The sequence below is a fragment of the Trachurus japonicus genome, chromosome 1 (genome assembly GCF_045865225.1).
Source record: "Trachurus japonicus isolate A0001 chromosome 1, Traja_1.0".
In the NCBI taxonomy this organism is placed as follows: Eukaryota; Metazoa; Chordata; class Actinopteri; order Carangiformes; family Carangidae; genus Trachurus; species Trachurus japonicus.
In genome coordinates, this window is record NC_140907.1 from 7,569,226 (window position 1) to 7,594,338 (window position 25,113).

Sequence of the window (25,113 nt, forward strand, 5' to 3'; positions counted from 1 at the left end):
TGTTTCCCCTCACATGCCATCCATCACACATCTCACACTTGCATAGAATATCAACACTACACAGTATTCACACTAGTTTCTGTCATACATCATTCACATATAGGCCATTTCCCTGACCTTTGCTATAACACCCCTACAATGCTTGCACAAAAAAGATATTACGCTTTTTCTAGCTAAACTAAAAATAATACAAGAACTTGACATCTTCCAACATATTATACCATTGCAAGAATTCGAGGAGCTAAGCTGCTTTGCCCTAGGATGTAGATACATGCACAAACCTGTTCTGCTGGTGAGAAATGTCTCTTTCAAACACACTCACTCCCTTTACCGTTGGTGGCCTGAACTGCATTAGACGAATTTATTTCAGGTTAGGGCTACACAAACATTAAAAAAAAAAATGTTTATCACTATTTTCTTTCTCTTGTTTTCTAGCTACCGCGAGATGGTAGCCAATATATCGTTTACAAACACAACGAATACTTATTTTTAAAGCGAACTTTCGGCTCCAGAGGAAACAGCTGCAATGGGCAGGCTTGGTATTTGTAAATAAATAATTTAAAGCCCCTTTTAGCCTGCCTCTCTGCTATCCACAGCTTCTGATTTAACAGGGCATACAATCGATAACCGATCATAAACCGGTTCATATTACGTGTAAACTCGTGATTTTCTTTTACTAAAGTGAATAAAAACCTCCACGTTTAGCACTTTGAAATGTTCTTTCGAGTTTCCTTCGTCTGGGTGGATGAATGGGAAGGGCGTATGGTAATAGCGACTACAAACGCTTTCTTTTATCTGCTATCGACTGGGCAGGCCTGGTGAAATCCGACTTGAGCGTTGACGGTCTGTCACATTTCACGCTGACACCGAGCGAACACTGGGCTCATACACACACACTCATACACTCACGCAGGGCTCACTGTATTATCGACATATCCGCGTCAGAGCACAGTCGTGGAGAGCACATTGAAGGTAAGTTATTATAAAAAAAACTACTCCGGGCAGGGTAATAAGAGCGGGTTTCAGTGGCAGACTGAGAGGCGGGCTCGTTCCCTAAGATCGCGTTAATTTTAGCCGTGGCTCTTTCTTTGTAATTTTAGATTGACCACTTTTTATCTCTCTGTGAGCTTTGCTGTCTGTCCCTCTTTCCAGCCGGGAAAACATCACCGGCTCTCCCTAACTCACTGAAATAACACCGAATAAGTTTTTTCTCGAAGCCATTTTTTTGTTTTATTACTATTAACCAAGAAATTTAAAGGGATTCGAGGCGTGGGTGGCTAGCTGCGGGATTTTTCTCTGTGTTGGTCGGTGGAGGAGGAGGGGTTGGTACGGCTCGCCAAGCTAGCGAACGACATTACGCAGACTGGCTTTAAACAAGTTTAAATGGTTGTTAAAGTGGACAAAGTCGCCTTAAACTCGGTTCGGGGATAAACACGGCTAAGACGAGGCGACTGGGTGTAATAATACATTTATTGTATTGTTAGAATAAACATAATACACTGTATGCTACGCGCACTAACGTTAGCATACCCCCCTAGCGTTAGCCTCCTGCGAGCTAGCGAGCCGTTGCCGGAGTCGTGTCTCGGTTGTTATGGACCAAACGAGACTGAACGTTACCACCTCGTGAAAGTGGCTGCTGAGTTAAATGTTTATCTAAGTTACCGACCCCCCCTTTAACCCACAGTCGTGTCCACTGAAAACACGATACATTTGAAAGTTTCGTAAATATACAACGCTGTGTGTAGTTGTTGAACCAGTTTGTGTAATCACGTTGTTTAGAAGCGTTACTTTGGCAAACTTGAGTCAAGCAGCCAAGCTAAAGTACCAAAGTCACAACTCCCATACTTGTCAAAATAAACGGTGGCGGTTCACGTTTAGTGTTGGGTGTAAACAGTTGTATGTGGTGACTGCAGTCTGAACGGAGGACACCCCACAGCTCGTGTTTAACTGCAAGCCACACTCCAACGTTGTATTTTTTGTGTATTTTTTTTACACACAGAGTCTAAAAAGCTTCTTCTGTGAGAGGAAACGAGAGGAAAACGCAGGAAAAAAAGCAAAAGAGGAAATCCCCCGAAAGGAAATGCCAATCGCAGCCGCTGGACAGCCAACGACCCAGGAGCCTAGAGTTTGCCCCCGGCTGCCCTCCACCCCGGAGCCTGTCCCTAAAGGGGCTGATTTATTTGACGAGGCGGGGGCGGCGGAGTCGGCGGAGCGAACAGAGTACGGGGGCGCAGAGGGGGGCAGAGGACTCGGGGGCTATAGTTACAGCCAGAGCGGCGCTAGGGGCTTTGTACAGCCCGGATCCACCAACGGCTCTCCGCCGCAGTCCCCAGCCGCGTCCTCATCTTTTCTCTTCCACCCCCTCCACCCCCACCAAATGGCCATGGAGCCCCCAAGGACTCGATCGCGTTCTCGTTCTGGATATTACCAGCAGTTTGGTGGCGGGAATGGCACTGGAATAGCCGGCAGCGGAGTCATGGGATCTAACCATCACCACCAGCAGCAGCAGCAGCAGCAGCAGCAGCAACAGCAGCAGCAACTGCAACTGCATCCCCAGCAGCACGGTGCCGGTTGCGCACCACTTGGATCTCACAGCAATCACCCGGAGAACCAGCAGCGAGCCCCAGGAAGTAACGCCTCTCCCGGCATTCAGAGGCTATCTTCGGTTCCAGGAGCGCACCGTATCCCGGCAGCAGGTAAATGTCCCTACTTGTCATTGACACCGACTGTGTACGTGTTTGTGTACCCTCGACCAGGAGAGATAAATGAATCACATGTTTTTTTTTTAGACTTTTCCCTTTTCATACACACCAGGCAGAAGTGACAGAAGTAGAGGGGATTGGTATTTAGTTTTTTTTAGAGGCACAATGAAACAGGGAGGATTCTGGTGGGCAGTGGGGGTGTTGTACTCTAATCAGACAGGATATTTCATGTGCTTGCCATGGAGCTGCAGAGTCTATGTGCTGTACAGTTAACTCATACAGTATGTAAATGAATAACAGCAGTGTGGTGTGGACTAGATGCCTCTAACTTATTGATCTGCTGTGCTTAGTTAGTTACTCGTGAATCTTAAGGCACCATGGCATGTCTATTTTAAGTCAACCACACAAATATTGATGTAGCTAGGTAACAAGCTTCCTAGTGTGGAAGGGCTAATCCTTTTTTTTTCTTCCTCTATGGCTTATTCTTTTTCTAAAACTCTCATAGGTAGTTGGAGTAATTCAGATAACCCACTGCTTTGACTTTCTGCCCTGGCAGTGCTAAGTTGTGAACAAGAAGAAAATAGGCACTTCTATTTTTGCAGTGACACAAGTGTTCATTTTAAGCACAGCCAGATTGAATGATATACATCATGGTATCGCAAGTCCTCACTTGGTGTAAGAGAATCAGCCAAATGGCATGTGTCATGTTACACAGAAAAGGATGGCCATGGCCTCCATAGTAACAGGTATTCAGTCTACTTGGGGATGTATTGGCAGGGCCTAGTCAGTTTCAGATAGAGAGAGGGTACCATACTACTAAGCCATGCTTTGATATTTGTGCTTGACTGCGAACCAAACTTAGCGTGTGCATGGACCGGTGCTGGGTGGAGTATACATGTGAGGGCACCCTCACACAGCGAATGCAGTGCAGTGAACCACATAACACAGAAACGGCATAGAGTTTCACATTCAAGCAAGGACATGGATAAGCTTTTCAGGTTAGAAAAAAATTTGGTGGTCAGTGGTCTCTTGCAATGCTTCGGGGAGTATCATATGAAGGGTCATTTTTTTTCAAAGTAAATATTTAAATAGTATTCAATTTTTCTACACATTTATTTGCATGTACAAGTTTTTAAAGTAAGTATAGATTTTATTACCAACATATAACATTTATAGCATTCTAATTTTTTCTTACCAAACACCTCCAGTTTGTTCTGCTGAGAAAAGACCAACTACTCATATTGATTTTGCATATTGGAATAAGTTGTCATGAACTCAGGAGACTAACCACCCTGTCATCCCTCCTATTGAGCAACTCCTGTGTTACGGGCCGACTAATCCTGGAATGCACAGACACAGTGGCTGGGTTAGTTTAGTCACCACAGGTGTAGTGACTAAGCTAACTTCTTGGTTTTGTTTTGTTTCTTTTCTTTTGGATAAGTGTATTGTTGAAATAAGCCAATTTGTATATAAAAGAGCAGCATGATATTCCCCCAGTCCAGATTCTTCATATACAGCACCAAAACCTCCATCTCAGCTGCATTTAGATCAAATGAAAAGAACATAGACTCTTTTTTACAAGGCGTCTGCGTTTATGTGTTCATGAGAGGCTGAGCAGCTTCAGAGACTGGATCTACCTGTCTGGCACAGTGAAAGTAAAACAAAGGCCCCTTCTGGACCCCCAGCAATGTGTGTGATATATGTCTAACTTGCTGGGTTACTGGGAAATAAGGCTCTATATTTCCTTTTATGTTTGTAAAAAAGGCAAAAAAAAAAATCATTTAAGAACTAAGACAAAAGGATTTAACAATCAATAAAAAAAAATTCAGACAGGTTTACATAGTAGCATTGCATCACCACACATGTTGAACGAGTCATCATGGAAGTTTAGTGGTGTGCTGTGACCTGTGACCCATACTCTGTCATAGTAGCTTGGCTATGACATGTAGGATAGCACAAATCAATGGATAGAATGACTGTATTGCATTTCCATCCAAATGGATTTCGATCTGGGAGGGGGGAGGCACCGGCCACAGATTCTGTAGATGCTCACTCATTATCTGGACTCATTTCTGATTTTAATAAGATCCGGGATGAACAGCACTTAGAAAAACAGTAACTCATAAGAATACAGATTTTTCTTCTATGTGGAGGTGGATGGTGCAGAAATTCATGTTCATAAGAAATACTGTATTTTGTTTAGTGTCAGTGAAGCTACACTAAAACAAAGCAGTGGCTTTATTTAAGGATAAGAAATAACACAATTGCTCTATTTTTGAGTAGTGTTTACATTGCTGCCTTGGGCAAAGGAAACCTTAGGGCTAATTTATAGTTGAATGTTCTCTTACACAAGTGAAGCAGCTGGCTAGCTGGACTTTTTCCAAGACTACACCTTTTATTAGACCCTCTTTCCACTCCAAGAATGGGTCCTGTTTGTTGAGAGAGGAGGGAGAGATACTTAGTCCATTCTTCCTATGCAAGTCACCTGCATTGGGCATGAAAGCTAATGATATCCCGATACTCTTCAACCCCTTCCTCTGTCTCCTCTCCTATTAGTCTATTCTACCCCTTTTTGCCCCCTCTCCCCCCTTTGTGCCTCGGTCTTTCATGCCTGTTTCATACTGTTGCATTCACACGTTTTTCTTTCATCTTCATCATTCTTTGTCATGCACTTTTCACATGACTTTGCCCACCATGTCTCACCATAACTCTTGAGAGCCCATGTCTAAAAAAGCAGTTGATTTCCTATCCAGATTCTGACCCACCTCTGTCGCAGCCTGTACTCTCATAGCCACATTCACGCCCCCCCCCCCCCCTCTTTGGACCAGTCTACCCTTTCTGTACCCCTCCAGTCCATTTTCTCTGGCCTCCTCCCTCACATTTGTCTAATGGAGGGATCGGTTTAATGGATTGCCCAAAGCAGCAGAGGGGCAGACGCTCTTGCCACTCTACCTTTACCCCTCCACTTCTATCCTCTCCATCCTTCTGTCTGCAGCAGAAGTGGAAACATAAACATGCACTCTGTTTCCACCCCCCCCTCTCCTTTTGTCTTGTCGCCCAGGCAACCCCCTCCGTTTTGAAGAGAAACTCTTTCACTTGGATTGACCAAGTAGCAGGGGTTCCCTGTTACTCCGTTACTCTGAGCAAACAACAAAGCAGTCGCTTTGGTCAGTTAGGGCTGATCCTGGGAGGCACAGGAAAGTGACCCCCCATATTATCTCTGAGGGGTGGACTTTGATCTGGTTTGGAAAAAGATGTATTGGAGAAGGAATGCCAAGGGTTACTAAAAAATCTTCAGTAACGAAGGTCTGTATAGAAAGAACAGTGAGTTCAAAATCTTAACTGGAGAAGAGAAGTATTTTCAAAAGAAGTCATAGTTTGGATAAGGTTGTGGTGGTGTAGGTAGGAAGACAGAGGATGAGGTCTAGAGAAGAGGATGAAGATGGAAGGGAGATGGTTAGGCTGAAGCACAGGAGAAAGGTCAAAAAGAGGAGGTGAGCAAGTTATATGGGGTAGGGCTGCCTTTGGAAGAGACACAGGGTTTCTCGGTGTGTGTGTGTGTGTATTATCGTAAGCAAAGCAGAGGAAGCACGCCTCAAAGGAAGCAGTTGAGTGTGTGACCTAAGAGGAGGAGGCAAGGATATTGTGACTGGAAAGAGAGCGACGAAAACAACCGGCTGGCAGCAGATTGGGGCACGAGGAGGAGAGTGTATGATTGAAGCCAGTAAGTTAGTGAGGGAAGATAAAGGTGTGTGTGTGAGGAATGAATGAATGTTGAGTGCTTTAAAGAAAAGGGGAGGATGGGGAGGGGGGGTGATGTTTATCCCTACTCTTTGAACGTTGGTGTCCTGTCCCTGTTGATATAACTGGGCATGTCAGCCAGGTGTGGCTCAGTAGTGTCATGAGTGCAAACCCGTGTTTCCAGTGTCCACTGGATGTAGGTCAGGAGTGTGTCCTCAGGCAGCTATATGTGTTGTTCTGTAGCTGTCTCTCACTGACTGGACTGTGAACGTCACACTGCCTCCTTCTTTTTCATCATGTCAGAACCAGGTTGTTTGTATAGCAATGTAATAAAAAGGTACAGTAAAGTTGCTGGCTCTCACCAACTAAAGATGACACGGCTTCTACTATTTCTGTTTGTATGTCAACCTGCAGTAACTTTTGTAGCAATTCAGTGTCTCAACAGTTTGTTGGCATCTTCAGTTTTCACTTGTTATTACAACACAACTCCTGTCTCGTGTCCGTTCCCTACTTCCTCCCCTTGTTGTCCTCCTTCTGCCTCGGTTGTAGCTGTTATGCAAAGCGAGTTGACACTGCACACATGGAGCGGCTACAGCACTGCGAGTCTGCTCGTTGAGGTTGTAGTTAAGTTTGTTTTAGGTGTTTTTGTAGTCATGTAGTTGTAAGAAAACGCCCTTTAAAAAAAAAAAAAACATCTCTTGCAGCATAATCCACTTCTCATCCGTCCACACACAAAGCAGAGTGTCTTCCAGTAATAATTTCACCATCATGTTGCTTAATATGCTACTAATATCAGGGTTCGACGTAACCCATGGCCCGCTGGCCAGTAAAAGTACATGCAGGGCAAATTGATTGGCCACTGACTGGCCAATCACTGTAATCACTGTAATCAGCGATTGGCCAGTTACCATCACCACTACATCATTTTAATCCAAGAAAATAACATGTGAACATTTGAACCAATTTCAATAAATAAACAAGATTTTGTTTAAAAAATAAGTTATTTTCATTTTTTGGTGGCCGGGCCAGTAAAACTCAAATCTACTGGCCAAGTGGGCCATGCAGACAATTTGAGCACTTTCCTTCATAAACAAGGAAGCATTCAGATAGACAGAAGAGATGTTTTCTCAAACAGCTCATGTTTGGTGGCACCTGCTTTACACTTCACTCTGGTATTTTCTTTGTCCTAACAAACCACCACCTACCTTTTTTACTATAATACAACACTATGGTACAATATGTGTTAGCACTGAATAAGATGAAATACGCAACACTGGATGAGTTGTGCATTGGTTGTACTTAGGGCTGCCCCCAAATAGTCGACCAAGCACTGGTCGACCAAAAAATCATTAGCCGACCAAAATTTTATTGGTCGATTGGTCGCAGGAAAAAAAACAAACATTTGGAGCCATGTCTTGTCAAAATTAAGCCAACATCAATGACTGAACTGTATATGAAAGGTTATGGGGCTTTTATTTTGAAGGGCAAGATACAGGAAGTCGTGACGTGACACTTTCCTTTTTCTTTTTTCTTTTTTTTACATGGCACGGCGTCTCTCTCATATCACCGCTGTTTTCAACCTTAGCGGGTGCTGTCTGAGCCCCGGTCCCGTCCCACAGCGCTCACCGGCGGTCAGTCTCAGTGTCACGGAGCGGATCCATGATAGTCCCCGCTGCAGTCAGAGACCCGCACCCATAGACATGTCTATGCCCCCACCCCCCCACCAGTCACACAGCCTGAGCTCAGTAACTTTTTACCCTCCTCATCTACTGTACTGTGTTTATTCGTGATAAATGGGCATTCTGCCGGTAATAACGGTGAAACCAGACCGGCTTGTTGTTGAATCTCGGACCCAACACGGCTGGATTCACGAGCATTAATTAAAGCAGATATCAGTGGAATGTTTTTGTTAATATAAGTCCTAAATAGTCCTATTTTCCGTCAGCAATCACTTACATGAAGTATTTCAGCCTAAACACGAGTCTCTCCGTCACTCTGCTCTGCTGTAACCCGAGGAGAAAATTTTCCTTGTGGGATACAAGTGTTATCCAATGAGGGGAGAGAACGGCATGAAGGGCTGTGTGTGCAGCCAAGGGATGCGCGTGAATGTGGTGACGTAGCACGAGGACCAATTGATGCCTGACAAGGGCGGGGGCTGCTAACTCATGGTGCGTTCAAGGAAACTCGTACTTTGTGTTTTTCCTTCCTGTGAAGTCATACCAGTTCGATCTGGTACGAGTTCACGGGTCGGAAGTTACGAGTGGCCGTTATAGGGAACTTTCACAGACAACAGGACGGTAAAAACACGAGCTACGGGTTACCTGGAACGCTACCAAGTCGTAGTTGTGACTTGAAGCTGTAACTTACGGTTTCAAAAGCCTGCCTTGAACACAGCATTAGCCGAAACGGCCGTGCCACTGATATCTGCTTTAATTAATTCTCAACCTGACTGCGAAATTTTTATTTTTTTCCCCCTCAAGGTGGCGGGTCGATTAGTCGACTAATCGCCATAAGTGACGACTACTGGTCGACCAACAAAATCTTTGGTCGAGGGCAGCCCTAGTTGTACTACATTTAATAATGATAATAACAAACTTCTCATAACAGTGTACTTTATAACAACACACCAAACAAGTGAATTTCTTATCAACCGTTTCCATTTAGTTCCTCAGACTGTAGTTTAAATGACTTTAATGGCCCAGTTTGTGGTTGTAGTGTTGAGATTTATGATGGAAGGGAGGAATTAAGAGAGACATCTGTCTCTGACTTTCTGTCCTTGACTTTCTCTCAACGAGCACTGTGTCTCTCAGCTGGTCTCTGTCTTTAATTGGGGGAGGGGGAGATCGAGAGAGGACAGACGGAGGAGTGAGACAGAGTAAGGAGTGTGGAAGAGTGGGTTAGCTGCATGACATGTGGTGTGTGTGTGTGTGTGCTGACTATGTGTTGGTGCACACACCTTGTTTACTTGCTGCTGGGTGGGCTGTGAGCAGAAACAGAACTGTCAGAGTCATGCGTACATGCAGGATGACATCACTGCAGCGAGAAGACAGAAGTTGATGGAGGTAAAGGCAACGGAGCAAAGGTAGATGGCACATAAGGTAAAATGTTTAGCAGGTTCACACTGACATGCACCGAAACGTCAACCAGTTAGCAATACGAAACCGACCATCAGAACAGACAGTCGACATATAGAGCCACGCAGCTGTTATTGACACTGAGGATGTATGGGCCTTGCAATGCAGTCAGACAGGTATCATCTGTTGGCTGTAGGTGCAGCGTCTCTGACAGCTCACTGAAAACAAGTTGTTTTAAAAGTTCTCCTCTAAATTAAAAGTAACTTTTTGAATGATTTATTTTTTGATGTGTTACTGATGTGTCTGCCACCATGTTAGAATTAGCAACTGTGTCTTGCATCTCTTGCTGGCTGCACAGCTTCTCAGTTCTGTGACCAAAAATATAACAGCAAAATCACAAGATGAAATGGGTACATTTCAAAAGTTGCCAAAGACTGCCCTGGCTACTGCCTTTATGAGTCTTAAGAAAGACATTTATGGTGCCTATATACATGCGGTTTTTAAAGAAAGTGGGGGGAATTAATTATATATTCCTTTCAGACATGGTTTAGTGGGGCTTCCTTGAAAGAAAGGTTAACCAAATGCTTTGCACCATATTAGATTTATGTTCATAACATTAATTCTGTGACTTGTGTTGGACCTTGTGCGAAAATTGAAGAAACATGACGGAAGTCTAAACTCAGAATGTGCTTTTACAAAATGAATGGTTAGGCATGGACATGAGGAGGTTGTGGGTAGCTGTTCCTCACATCTTCAGAATCTCTGGTGCATCTGCAGTGCTGACAGTTAAAGGAGACATATGATGCCCCTTTCCACAAATTAAAATAGTTCCCAGGTGACATGCTTTGGTCAAAATAACCCAAGGATCAAACATCACAGCTCTTTTCATCCTCTCAAAACAACCCTGTTCAGAACGGTTTCTGTTCTGTTTCTTAATATTTCCTGTGCATCTTCATTTTGGTCAAAGTAATGTTGCGGTCTATACACAGAATAACTTCACATTCAAGTACATTAAATGCAAACACCTGCATGTGTTCACCGACAGGGCCTTATGAGCAGTTTTTCAGACTTTCGGGGGGGGGGGGGGGGGGGTGCAGGATGGAGGAGCAACCTCGAGAGCCACAGCAGTAACAGAGGTGGAAGAAAGATAATGAGAAAGATAATGAGGAAGGAGAGAACAATAAATAGATGGAGGGGACAATGAAGTGGGAGAGAGGTAGAGCCGTTCCCGTTTCTATACGCGCACACACACACACTCGCCATCAGGTCTGTGTGATGCGGTGTTAGGCAGGTAATAGCTGGGCAGGCGTTACATGCCGCCTATTTTAAGCCCATATGGCAGCTTGTTACTCGACTCTGCTTTGTGCCAGGGTGTGAATTGTGCTGTGACATATGTGCAGGAGGCGGGGTGATGTAAGAGGTGTGCATGTTCCTGTTAGACGTATGCTTAGACTGAAATTGCCTTAACTTTGTGTGTATGTTATGTAAATTGCTACAAGTTGTGCAGCGGTCAACAAGGTTCCTGTCGGTGTTCCCATTTGTTACTGTTGAGCTGGTGATTTATTTAGTAAGACTGTCACTTATCTGTCATCTTATCTATCCAGCCAGCCTTTCTATTCACCCACTTTCCCCTCTGTGTTTTTCCGCTCCCACTCGAGGGGAAGGGATGGGGGGGGGGGGGGGTTTCATGGAGAAAAAAACACACAAAAAAAGAGGAGAGAGGGTGATGGAGATCATGGACAGAGATGGTGCGATAGGGAAAGCAAGGAAATGTGGATGCTGTGAGATAAAGCAGCAGGAATATATGGGAGGGAGACAGGCCGGCTGATAGGGAAATAGATTGGTGGCAGGGAAGGATGGTGATGAAGTGATGGAGAGTGTGAGGAGGAGGAGGATGTGTGAGGAGGGTGTCTGAGCTGAGTGCGGGAGGAGGGGAGGAGGAGGGGGGGTTAGAAAGGGAGGGAGAGGTGGAGGAAATGGATAGAAATAGCTGATGCACTCTGAGGCTTACAGAAAATCAATAGCAGTCAAGAGGGGAAGCCACAACCCCACACCCTCCCCCCCTCCCCCCTCTCTGACTGCTCTCTCACCCTCCACTCCTCCACTCTTTATCTTCTCCCGTCTCCCTTTCCCCCCCCTCAGTGCTCTCACCCCTTTAATGTACGTTTCCAACCCTGTCTTCTTCTTCTGTACCTCCACTCTGCCCTCTCCTCGTCCCCCGTCTTCGGCTCCTTCCTAAACCCCCTCTTCTTCCTCACCTCCCATCCTCGTTGCAGCGTTCTTGTCATCCCATCTTTACTTCTACAGGCTGCTCTGCTGCATGCTTTAGATGAAAAGGCAGGGATCGTCCTTCATCATTTTTTTTTTATCAGTATTTAAAACAAACAGCTGAAGTCAATGACAATTTTCCACTGTCGCTAGAAAGGTGTGGTCGGTTGGATGTGAGAAAGAGATGGTTTAAATTGTCGTTTAGTTATTGTGCAAGTGTTGATTGCTAAACCATCTCTCCATATTCGACTTTACTACATTTGTACCACTTTTTTTCACACCTTTTTTAATTTAAATTCACTTTACAAATGTTGATTAGGCAGAGCAGGATGCAGGTTTTTCAGTATTTTCTTGGGTATATTTACCAGGCTTTACACTTTGACCATTTCAGTCACATACGACTAAAAATACATGTGTGAACTGGAAAACATGTTCAGAAGCGTGTTTGTGGAGAAAAGGGGTACTTACAAAAACAATCCAATCAGCCCTTTTGTAACAAAAAAGTTGGTAATACTCAACTAATCACTGGACCAGTGTGTCCTCTCTGTACCCTTTTCTCTCTCTGACTAAAGACCCTATTCATTATGGCAGAGTTCATACTGTCACACAGTTAAAAGCATGAATATTACATAACCAAATACAGTTTTAAGCACAAGAAATTAATAACCTACTGTGCATTCTGTGTTCAAATGAATCAAATCGTGTTGCTTGTAAATGTTTCCTTGTATCGACTCATTAAGGAAAAAGTTATCGTTTGATCAATTTTTATTATAGCCCTGAATTTATGTTTTCCAACTTTACCATCTTGGCAGCAAGCCCTAATTGATGCAGTCAAATGTGAGCTTTGACATTACGTATGCCACTTGTTTTCATGCTACACTTTACTTTCTAACTTTCTTTCTTGTATATTAGTCCATGTTTGGCTGGTTAATACTACAGAAAGCAAAAAGCAATTCATACTTGATGATAGTATTTCATTTCCCTGCCAAGCTGATATTGTCAACACACCACCATCTGATTTGTCACAACCTATGACTACTTTATGTTCATATTCACACTCCTCTCTATAATGGATACTATCTGATCTGATGCTTAAAGTCATACATTTTGACAAAGTTCACTTAAAGAGATAATCTGCATCGTCCTGCCTATCGGTGAATGCCAAGAGGATATATCTTGGAATATGTTTCTAGTTGTGATGGAAATTTAAGGTAACACATACTCATTAAACTCATTATGTCAGTTCTCTAACTCTTTTCGCTGTTTTTCACTGGGATCAATTCCAGTGTGTGTGTGTGTGTGTGTGTGTCTTTCTAGAAGCATGTGTGTGAATACATGCTCTGCTCTGAGCTACTAGTCACAGTGTGTTCATGCAGACAGTCTGACTCTGGTTCTTGTCTCCATGTCTCACTGCTCTGAAGCACTCTGTTCTGCCTCTTGAGCTCTGCTGATGCCTCAAGGTCCAGCTCTCACTTAACTCCTGTTTGCTCAAGAATTTGTCTGAGACTATACTAACATGCAAACAATATTAATCCATATAAATCTCAACATGGGCCCGGAGTCTCAGCGGAGGGTAAAGGTGATTCAACAAGACGCCTGCTCTCTGCAAGAAATCCCCGCTCGGCTCGGCCATACATGAGGAAATCCGCCACATTACCATGTTTTTAAATTTCATAACATCACTAAATCGCACACACACTGAAATCCACACCGCAGTGCTGTGATTCAACTTTCCGTGTGCTGTGTGCAGTCTGCGATACACCAACAGGGGACATGATGTCACCCAGCATTTTAAACCTGTTCTGTAGCTTCTCTATAGAGTGACTCCGTCTGAATGATTCGTCTCTGACTCAATTTACCGGACTCTGACAATGTGCAAGTGAGACTATATTGAGGAGGGGGGGGGGGCTGGATTTTTGCCTATTGTGATGAATGAATGAGTGTCGTGCAGAAAAGCGCCATGCAGCCGGCAAGTCCCATGAATGCTTCGCCACTACTCTGTCCCAAATCATCTCTATGAAAATAGTCTGTTAGCTGGTTTTTGACTACACTAATATAAGCTTTACTTGCCCCAACCTTTTCAATCCATTTATTTTGCCAGCGCTGGGGATTGGGCTATGAGAGAAAAAGCTTTTTTTTTTTTTTTTTAAGGATTGAGGAATTCAGTTGTGAAAACCTCACTCTGTCTGCCTCTTCTCTCTCTCCCCCCTCTCTTCTTTGTTGTCAATCAGAGCTCTTTTTCAAAGACGGAGGCTGTGTGAGCAGGAAAAAATCCCACAAACAAACAGCCGAGAGGTGAAAAATACTCCTTTAAAAGGCTGTTTTGCATCTATTCCCCTTCTTGTTTAGCTCCCTTCATTCTCTATGGTAAAGGTAGCCTTGTCTGAAGTGCCCTTGGGAGCGCTTACCCTTGGAGTGTATACCACTGCCACCATCTGTGGTAAGGACGTCCCCCCAGCTAAAGATGTGCCCATGACAAGGGGGAAAAACAAAACGCCAGAATAAATAGAAAAGACAATAAAAAGATGAAAGGATTGTGGAAAAACAAAAGAGTAAAAGTCTTAGCCATAATACGAGCGGCGGTATCATCAGAAAGCTTCTCTAATCCTGGATTACTGTGTTTATTTTGTGTGCCTGGCTGCGTGCATGTGTGTGTGCGTGCGCGCACATCTACATCTACTGCCTCTGATCTGAGACAACAGTATACCATATGCGTTTCAGTCACTTTTGTGCTGTACACATGGTCAGCGCCCCTCATCACACAAACATGTTGTCATTGTTTTCTGTTGTTGTGTATTAGAATCCAAGTTGCAGTAGAACAATAACAACAAAAGGATTAAATGTACGGGATGTAAATGAAGAGGCCACAATGTGCGTGTATAATGATGCTATCAATTTCAACAAAAGATATTGACAACATGTTTGTGTATATTGCATCGTAAAGTAATACAACAGTTAATAATTAACTATCTAATGTAATTAATAATAGAAACAAACCCACACATACTGGACGCATAAGACAGAATGTGAGGCTGTGTACAAATGACGTGTAAATATGATAAAAGTAAAGAAAAATAGGATTTATCCACTTCATTTTATTACAATTACAGGCAGCGTTGTGTTAGTGGTGATTAATGAAGATGAAAATATCAATGTTTTCATATGGTATCTCAGTTTTAGTATTGTTTGTGTGATATTCCTGCTCTTACAGAGATCTACTGGAACTCAGCATTGATCTGATGAACAAAATCTTGTGTTATAAGAGTGTAGAACATTTAAGAAACATGAATTGTCTGGTCTGTTCTCTCCCGCCCGTGTAGGAGCCTCCGGTGGATCCTACCACTGCCACCCGGACCACGCGTACGGAGAGGAGAGTGATAAGGTAAGCCCGACCGTCACACACCAATGTTGACTTCACGCTCACATAGGGCCATGTACGGATGTTTGGATGTTACACACTGTTGAGATCACGCTGCGCTGTAACTGAGTATTAGATAATATCGTCTCTCAGCCGATGGCGGGGTGAACCAGCGACACACGCGCACGCGCACAACCCACTGAAACAGACAAGATCCTGAAATTGTGTGTACACGATGTAAATGCAATGTGTGAGTCTAATCCTGACCCAGTGAACTCCTAGTTGTTGATGATGAAGCTGTTTTGTAGCCTGTAAACATGGTTGGGATTTAGTGGGGTGGGAATCACCAGAGGCCCTGCCATGCATTATTATCACAATACTTACTTGGCCTGATACAATATTATTGCAGTGTTAAAAATATTGCAACATGTGGCGATATGTTGCGATTTATTAGCTATTTTTTAACTGCAAATCGTGTCTCCACATAAAAAATTTGATAATATCTGTTAGAAGATAAACTTCTGAGTCTGTTCAGAACGATACTTGGCGTACATATAGCGATACAATATTGCCACACAAAATATAGCAAAACTATGCTATATAACAATTTTTCCCCCCACCCCTAGTAAAGCATAACTTTGACCCATTGTGATCTCTAATGGGATACATACTGTGCTTTTAGTTTTGTCCATCAAAAAGTAGTTCTTTGTGTCATATCAATGTACCAAATGTGACACATACAGCATAGTTTCACATTGGTGTATCAATTAGACACAAAGAAGTGCAGAAACAATAGAAATTATAAATAAATTTAACATATGACCTTGATCCATAAATTATGTCTTCAATGTTTTGTTGTTAAAGTCAATTTTTAAATGATTTCTGATACTTTTATAATTTACTACCGATACCATTTAAAAATAATTCAAATGAAAGAAAGGGCTTTTAGGCTAAAATAATACAATAAAAAACTTTTAAAATGACAGTTACCCCCCCACCCCCATCCACTTGTCTGATAAAAATGCAGAATTTTTTTCTCGTTGCTTACAGGCAGTTCAGCGCGTTTGTTGTATAAATGATTGATGAACCGAAGAGCTTCCTTGAGAAACTCAAACAGCACAGTTTGCAAATATGAGCTCTGATTGTCTTTATGTAAAGCACATTGAGTTGCCTTGGTATGAAATGCGCTATATAAATAAAGATGCCTTGCCTTGCCTTGATTTTTGTTTCACGAATGCCAAAGTGTGTTCCTAAATTGTACAATTTGAAATGTCCTGTGGGAAGTGTGTCCTCTATGAAACACAAGGATGCAGTGTGTTTGTCAGTTGTTCAAACATGTTCCTTATTGGCAGTTGTGATCACATTTCACCATCATATTCATCATCACAAATCATCCAGCATGTGTAGTTTTTCTTCCTTCTACCTTCTATTTAATTAATTAGATTTTATAGCCGATGTAGTTTGTTAGGAACCACAGAGTTAAAATTATTTAATCTACCAAGGCTTCATTTGCTTTAGTGAGAAATAATCTATTTCAAACATAGTTTCTGGTCATTTCAGCAATACTGCTATGTCAGTGATGGCAGTATCATTAAAAGTAGTGTACTACATGACTTGTGATGGCGATGATGATTTCCTGAAGGCCCGTGTTAAAAGCAGATGAAATAAAGGAGAGGAAGGGGAGGCAGGTTGCTGTGGAAGGTGTTGCAGAAAGCTTGAAGGGAGAGAGAGGGAGAAGAGAGGAGGAGGCAAGGCCAAAAACAGGGAGGGGGTATTGCTAATGATTTCACCTCCAGCTGTGGGACTTGGTTGGAGGGAGAGGAGGGGAAGGAGCAATGGAGGGAGGGGAAGGAAGGGAGGAACAGTGGCAGAGGAAACAAAATGGGCTTTGAAATCTTGTTGATGGAAAGAAAATAAGTGGGGGGAGGGAGAAGTGTTTGAGTGTGAGTGGAAGCATGTCTGCAAATATTAATGAATCTGTAAAAGCAGAATGACCATATTCTCTCAGCGTGCACATCCACACTGGAGAAGGAGGGATGGGAGGCTGCGTTCACTTTGTGTTTCTCAGGTTTGTGTTAGTATACACTCTGGGATTTTCTTTATTTTGGGTCTCAGCATTGACAGCGAAGCCACAACAGCTGCTGGCCACAGTTACTGTGTGTATGTGTGTGTGTGCAAGTGGATGCATGCATCTCCCAAATGTGGACATAGTGAAATAGAACGTGGTAGGGTGTGTCTGCACTCATGCTTCAGGATGTCTGCTCAGCCTGGTGTATGTGGACAGAGTGAAAGGGGATGGGAGGGTGTGTGTGTGTGTGTGTGTGGTTGGTCTCTACACTGCAGAATGTGCTGTAATATCAGTCAGCAGTGTTTCTGGGCCACGCCAGGAGTCACTGTGCGTATTTGTTTGTATAAAGTCAGCATGTCTTTGTTTTTTTCTCCCCTCCATACATTCTGGCTTTAGTTGAAACTTGTTTGGACCATAAATATATGTGTGTGTGTGTGTGTGTGTGTGTGTGTGTGTGTGTTCTCAAAAAGCCCCCTATTAAAACATAAGGCCACATTATGGCACATGGCTTGGGGACACACAAACGCACACTCCTTTGTCTGACACCGCTCCCTTTCCACTAACACGGGCAGACAGGCCCATCAAACTTTCATACTAATGGGCGATAGTCTGCATGTGTTAAGACAGACTGTATGTGTGTGTGTGTGTGTGTGTGTGTGTTCTGTCGAAGAACTTCTTGTCTTGTCCCCTCAGATTTCAGGCCGGGGTCTCGGGACAGGACAGGCACACGGAGGAGAACGGGGGAGGGACCAAGAGGAAGAGGGGACTGTAGAGGGATTCAGTTTATCTGATGGAAGGAAAAAAAGGAGGGGGGGTTGCTGATGAGCAGGGGGAGTGGTTGGGGGGGGGGGGGGGGGGGGGGGGCGGCATGTCAGGGTTGGGGTGGAGGAGGCTGGCTTGGATATGAAAATGGGCACAGTAGATGTCCCAAGGGTTTTGGGGTTGGGGCTGGTAGAGAGAGGGTTGCGGGGTGCCGGGTTGGATGAGAGGGGGTTGGTGTGTGTGTGGGGGGGGGTTAAGGGTGGGGGAGGGCTGTGGTGCCCTCGATCCTATGCAGTTTGTGTCCTCCGTATCAACTGATAAAATGGGCCCTTGAAACGTTTCAGCTTCTTCTTTCTCAGAACAAAGTCATGCTTGTACATGCCAAATCTTTTGTACGTGACTCAATGAACTTGGCCATATGACGTCTGTATTCCATTAACCGTTCACTAGCTCCCTCCAGGTTATCCAAAGTCATAAAACATAGAGTACGTACATTTTTTTTTTTTTTGGTCACTGGTCAGATCTTTGACGAAAGCTCACACTTAACCTGAGGAAAAGAGCAAGTCAGCGAGCGACGTATTCAGATGTAACAAGGCTTTGAAGGGATGGTTAGCTGCTCGCTGATACACCAGTCGTCTTTGACCCAAATGTTCAGCCATGGTAATTTTACACGGCTTATGAAATACAGACAGACACACTCAAAATTGGGGTGTGTAACCCTCGCTGCGACCCAAATTTCTTCTGTCATGTAGGGTCTGGTGTGCCCCAAGGCTCCGCCGAGCTTCTCTACCAGTGCTTCTCTTATTCTTCCAAAGCCTCTCCTATCATGTGCTCTGCTCCACTCGGTACGTTTACACACAGCTTAATCGAGCTATGCTCAAAATTTCCGATTTTGGCATCTAACCGGACTTCTGTCCTTGTCCCAGTTTACATGCAACTGAGAAAATCGAATAACTGACAGTGTCCTCCTCCTCAGGCGGCGATTCAGCAGGTTAATACGGCCCCCTCGCATTATTTAGGTCTTAATCAGATAATATCAGGATATTAGTCGGACTAACGCGTTTACATGCACTTCAGTTGTCCAGTTATAGTCGGATTAAGGCAATACTTAGCTTTTTTCAAGTGTCATGTGAACATACTGAGTGAAGGCTAATTGAAGCCAGTGTTTTTGTTTGTCTTTCCCATGAGCAGCTCAGGTCACATCTAGTACCATGAGACAGCGATAGCGGCGTCAGGACACGGTGTGTTTGAGCCCGACGATCAAAATACATTTTGTTCAGGTCATGTTGGAACGACAGAGTGTGTCTCTGAAGAGCTCCAGAAGGTATTGTTCTTTAAAGAACAATATCAAGAACTCAAACGGTGGCAGCTGCCCATGTGTGAATGTGAATTTGCATGTCTGCAGGCGTTTCCATAACTCTGTGTGTGTGTGTGTTTCTGCTGCCTGCTCTCCAGCTGTTTCCTGTTAGCTATCACACTGCTCTCAAGGTTGCTGAGCTGTACATGTGTATGTATGTGTGTGTGTGTGTGTGTGTGTGTGTGTGTGTGTGTCTGTGTCTGTGTGTATATATATGTGTGTGTTAAAAGTCACAGCCGCTGAGTCATTTTTATCACACTTTAACAACGTGTCTACCCCACAAAGAGGGGAGGCGGAAGAAGGGATCAAGTAGGTAGAGGGAAAAATTTGTTGAGATGGTAACCATGAGGAAGTGCGTGTATGTGTGCAGCTCTTTAAGGAACCTGTGTTCTTCAGGTCTGCATAAGGATGAATGACTAAGAGCTGACACATGAGTGTGTGTTTGTGCGCGTTCTTGCCTCATCAAGTGCCAAGTGTGAGAGTCACCGCTTGACTGTAAGTGAAGTGAGTCACACACACGATATGATCGGTCTGACTCAAGAGAAAAAAACGATGACTCCCGAGTCGGCCTCAACCTGGGTGAGCACATGCTCAGCTATGTCACTGGTTCTGTGTGTTTGACTGGCTGTTTTGACTCACAAGTATTTGCCTCTCCAGTAACTCTCCAGTAGAGGGTGTGTACATATGACTCGCACATGGGCCTGTGAGAGCTTGTCTTGTGTTTGCATTTCCTTGCAACGAGAGGAAGTGACTTTGAACCCTCCGGGCCTCCGAGCACTGGTGGTGTAATATGCTGTCTCTTTTTCTCTCTCTCTCTCTCTCTCTCACACGCACACACACACAAAATGCACATAAGCATACACTCACTCTGGATCATACAGGAAATGCCACGAGTCACAAAGGAACCCGTGTCTATGCAGTAGTATGGATTCTAGGCCAGAGGGAATGTCAAGCATGGTAAAATTGATTTATTTGATACGAGTGCAATGGGTCACTAACCACAATACCCATCCCCTCTCCCACCCCTCCTCTCCTTTTCCTTTCTTTCCTCCCATTTCTTTTCTACCGCCCCCTCCCCTCCCTCTCCTTCTCCAGAGTGAGGAAAGCCCCAGTCCAAAGCGCCAGAGGCTGTCCAGTCAGTCCGTCTTGGAGCAGCTAACCTCATCCGCACCCCCACCATCCACCCCATCTCCCCCCATCCGCCCCTGGGAGTCAGGGCCCCCAAGTCGGAGGCCGCCTCACCCTCACACACACTACCACCAGGAAAGATGCCTCACTCCTGCGCGCCACCGACGCAGGTAATAGAATTTTTTTTTTTTTTTTTTTTACTTTCAGAGATAACGTTATTGAATATCCCAAATATTAAACCGCCTGCCGCCCCGTCGCCCCCTCTAGCCCGCCAGCCAGGCGTCAGCGCGGCCGCCTCTCCAGACCCACCCGCCACCACCTGCCTCCGCATCACCACCCCTCCACCCAAGGCCCCGCGCCTCGCCTGTCGCCGTCAGACCTCCAGGATGAAAACTACCACCACCACAACCCTCATTCCTCCACACTCCAGACATATCCAGCGCACACGCCCAGCACCTATGGTCAGCCCCCTCCGGCCGGCGGCGGCGGGGCAGGCGCGGAGGAGCCCCGGGCCTTCCACCCACCTACCTTGTCGCCACGGCTACTGCATCCAGCTGCTCACCACCACCATCACCTCCATCATCAGCAACAACATCATGCAGCGCAACAGCAGCAAGGAGCCATGGTCATGGACCTGCACGAACAGGTTCGTCCGCTGCAAATGTCAAGTTATGAGCAGTGACGCCAGCAAACGTTGCCAGTGTGTTTGTGTGTGATTCAATTCATGAGTCAAGATTCAAACTGCTTTGTTGGCCATTAAACTTGCATAAAATGAAAATCTGGCAATTGAGTTTGAGTTTAAGTTTATTTGGTCAATTTAGAACAACTCATCATGTGTTACAATACATTGAATGATCATTAAAACATGGACCAAAAAGGTGTAGGCTGAAGCCATGAGTTACTGTGCCTATCATTTTTACATCAAGATGCAGTTACAGGATGAAGATAAAAAGCAAAGAAAACTAAACAAAAAACTCAGAGTACAAAATATATACACACATACAAAAACGTCATACAAAACAGTGGACAAGAACAGTACCGTACATGTGTTTGTGTGAGAGACTGTGTATCAAATGTGTTGTGATCTCTCCTCAGCTGCAGCAGGGCAGTGTACCGGTCTCCTACACAGTGACCCCGGTCCCTCCTCACGGTCTCGCAGCGCCTCTGTGTAGCGGTCAGCACCTTCCTCCTACCTGCTCCTCACAACAGCAGGTCCCTACCTGCAGTGTGGTCTTCAGCACTGGACAACACTACCACCCGGTGAGGACACAACGATGTGCAGTTTGCTTTAAAATACACTTTGTGCTCTGCTATTTCTCTTCCTGCTTAACCAAAGAAAAAAAGGGGAAAGTGCTTGAGGGGAAAAGTGGGTAAAAAGTAGCAATTACCAGCAGTGTCTTCCTGCTTCAAAGCTCTTGACTGCCACCTTGTGGCAAGACTCTGCACAACTCCATATCCACAGTGAGAAAATGTGCATTTAAAATGACTCTCTTTTCTCTCTTTCCCATCCTGCTCCTCTTCCACACTCTTCCAGATGCTGCAGGCATGTTCAATGCAACATTTGCCAGTGCCCTATGCCTTCCCCTCACTGCTGTCCAGTGACCCACAGTTCCTGCTTCCTCCTCCACCTCACATTTCTCACCACCCGCCCCACCTCCCAACACCCGGACAGTTCCTGCCTTTCCAGACACAACAGCCTCGATCGGTATGTGTATGAATGTGTTTGTTTTAAATGACATGAGTGTATAATGAATGGTGTATCGATGACAAACAGAACATGCAAAGTGGTAACTCATAGTGGAACTAGTTTTCTTGTCAGACAGGTAAACAGGATTCACAGACGTTATATTTTTTATTATACATTTGCCTGTTAAGCCAGCATAGCACCATGACGTCTGCTACCAACTGTATGAAAGATTTCCCTTACAATGGTATTTTATATTGGCAGTAATGGACATATAATATATGTAATAGCATACTTTATAGCAGTATACCTAACTGTTAAAATCTACTGTCCTGATTTTGTCAAATTGTCCTACACAGTAAAAACAACAGCCGACGTGTCACACGATAACGGGGTTGACTGTCGTCATGATCAATAATGTAGCGTGTTTCTTCTCAGCCGTTACAGACAATTGAGAACGAGGTTGAGCTTTTGGGGGAGCAGATTTCAGTGGGCGGAGGCTTCAGCTACGCTCACCACCACCACCATCACCACCACCACCAGCCTCCCTCCACCCTGCCACCCTCCACGCCCCTCCAGTTCCTGTCGCATCACGACCCCCTGTCGCAGGAGCTCTTTACAGTGGTGAGCTCACCCGTTCAATGTTTGCTTGTTTTGACTTTTAATCATGTCATAACGCGGAGTAATAAATTGATTTCCTTCTCTCTTTACAGCCCTATCCCCATTTTATGCACCGCCGATTCACAAGCCGGCGTTACCGCTCCCAGCAGGCCGTTCCCCCGTCACCCTACCACCCCAGCTTCCTGCCTTACTTCCTGTAAGTGTCTCTCGCTTCCTCAGGTTTATGTTGAAACCAATCTATGCCCAAGACAGACAACCAGCAATCTCCTAAACTCACGCTCCTTGTCTTCCACCGCCTACCACAGGTCCATGCTTCCCGTGCCGCCAAACGTGGCCCCCACCATCAGTCTAGAGCTGGATGTGGATGACGGAGAGGTGGAGAACTATGAGGTGCGTCCAACTGCTGACTCACAACATGACCTTTTGAAATCAACATAAATCATGTACCATGAAAAGCCGGTCACTCACTCAATTTCAACACAACCTGACTTGAATCATTTCTCTTTTAAAACACTTGACCTTGACAAGAGAGAGTCCATCTCTTTGAGCGCTTTTAGTTATCATATCATGTGTCTGTTGTAAACTTTGCCCTCTAAGCTTTTGCCCCTCTTTGTGAAACCTTTAGGCCCTGTTGAACCTGGCAGAGCGTCTAGGAGAGGCCAAGCCCCGCGGCCTCACCAAGGCAGATATAGAACAGCTTCCCTCATACAGGTTCAACCCCAACAACCATCAGTCTGAGCAAACACTGTGAGTACCTCTCTGGCTTTTTAAAGCGTGTGTGCTGAGGAGTTTTTTGTTACGGGTTTGACATGGTGTAATTTTAGAATATCGAGATGGTGTTAAATGGAACCAACCCTGCTTTGTCTTCCAGGTGTGTCGTATGCATGTGTGACTTTGAATCTCGCCAGCTTCTAAGGGTCCTCCCCTGTAATCACGAATTCCACGCCAAATGTGTAGACAAGTGGCTCAAGGTGAGTGAGGACAACTGCACGACTTTTTTTAATATTTATCAGCCGTTCCTGCCGGTTACATCAAAAAAGAAAAAAGAAAAAAAAGAAATGACCAAAGGGAAATTCATCCACATCTTGTGAAATGTGGTTCTGCAGGCTTGGTGATGTAATGACTACTCACAGGGCTTTTTGGCAAGCGGATGGTGAATGTGATAATGAGCCGGGGATGTGCTAGCATTAGTCACCGACATGTCATCTCTGAGTTGCTTCTCTTGTATCAGTGATCAGCCAGATAACCTCCGGCATTTTGTTTTAAGGACATCCTAAATCTAAAAAGTAAGTTAGTAGAAAGTTAGCATGAACATTAACTGGGGACAGTTCACTCTGATACTGTCTCCAATCCATTGCCCTTTTTTATTTTATTTTTTGTGATCAATTTTGGGGATTTTTTCTTTTTTTGTCAAAGAAAATTGAGATGTGGCAGGAAAAAGTACAACAGATTCACAACAGAAAAACAAGAGAAGAAAATCAAAAATTTAGGTTTATCAAAAAGCAAAAAGAAGATGACAACCATTATTCAACTACTGATAGAGATAATGATTATCTAACAGTAATGAGATATAATAAATCAACACTTACACATAATTTTGTCTTTTGTGTTCAGTAGATTTTGTATAATGGGTGTGATATAATGTAATATCAACAGCACCAATAACCTTTGTTTTAGAGTCTGTTCTGGCTTATGGTTTGTTCAGTCAGATCATGCCACTGTCTAAATTGCTATTAGACTGGTACTGGTGTAGCTGTATATTAGCTCGCCACTGTTCAATGATGCCAAAAGCCAAACTCATTGCTTCACTTAAAAATCACGACGAATGGATCTACCAACAAAATTCCCAGCTACAAATGCTGATGTTCTTTTTTAGTTGTGTGTGTTTCAACTCGTACCCTTCATGTTCTTCTGTTTCCTAACTTCCAGGCTAACCGGACCTGTCCTATCTGTCGAGCCGACGCCTCTGAGGTCCAGCGGGACTCTGAGTGACCTCTGACTCATACAGGCACCCAACGCCCAGACTTCCTGCCTCCCTCTGCCTCCCTTCTGAATGCACAAACCAACCAGTGAACTTATCTCCTTTTTCTAAAACACCACAGGCGCACAAGTTCTGCCACTTATCTGGGACCAGTGCTCTTTAATCCGTCACTCTTGCCCGCCAGGACAGTGATCAGTACGTCTCACCTGGGATCTGCATTTAGGGGTGTGGAGACTTCCTGCTGACTCCTGTTGACTTAATTTGCTGGACTTCCTAGGCCTTCTGTTTTGGACTACTACTCTGCCTTCTGCTCATGGTTTCCTGCTTTCTATGAATGGCCTTTGAAATGAACAATTTCACATGCAGGTG

At 44.5% G+C, this 25,113-nt stretch overlaps 1 protein-coding gene across 1 annotated transcript; it reads left to right on the forward strand.

Moving 5' to 3' along the window:
* The first annotated feature begins 852 nt into the window (after positions 1–852).
* On the forward strand, positions 853–25,077 carry rnf38 (ring finger protein 38). The gene is made up of 13 exons (XM_085761779.1): positions 853–972; positions 2,000–2,696; positions 15,106–15,167; positions 20,426–20,628; positions 20,726–21,104; positions 21,554–21,718; positions 21,993–22,163; positions 22,581–22,766; positions 22,856–22,959; positions 23,069–23,153; positions 23,389–23,510; positions 23,635–23,734; positions 24,693–25,077. Exons 2-13 carry the CDS (start codon positions 2,081–2,083, stop codon positions 24,753–24,755), a joined length of 2,256 nt encoding a protein of 751 aa, XP_085617905.1. The 5' UTR covers positions 853–972; positions 2,000–2,080; the 3' UTR covers positions 24,756–25,077.
* The last annotated feature ends 36 nt before the right edge of the window (positions 25,078–25,113 follow it).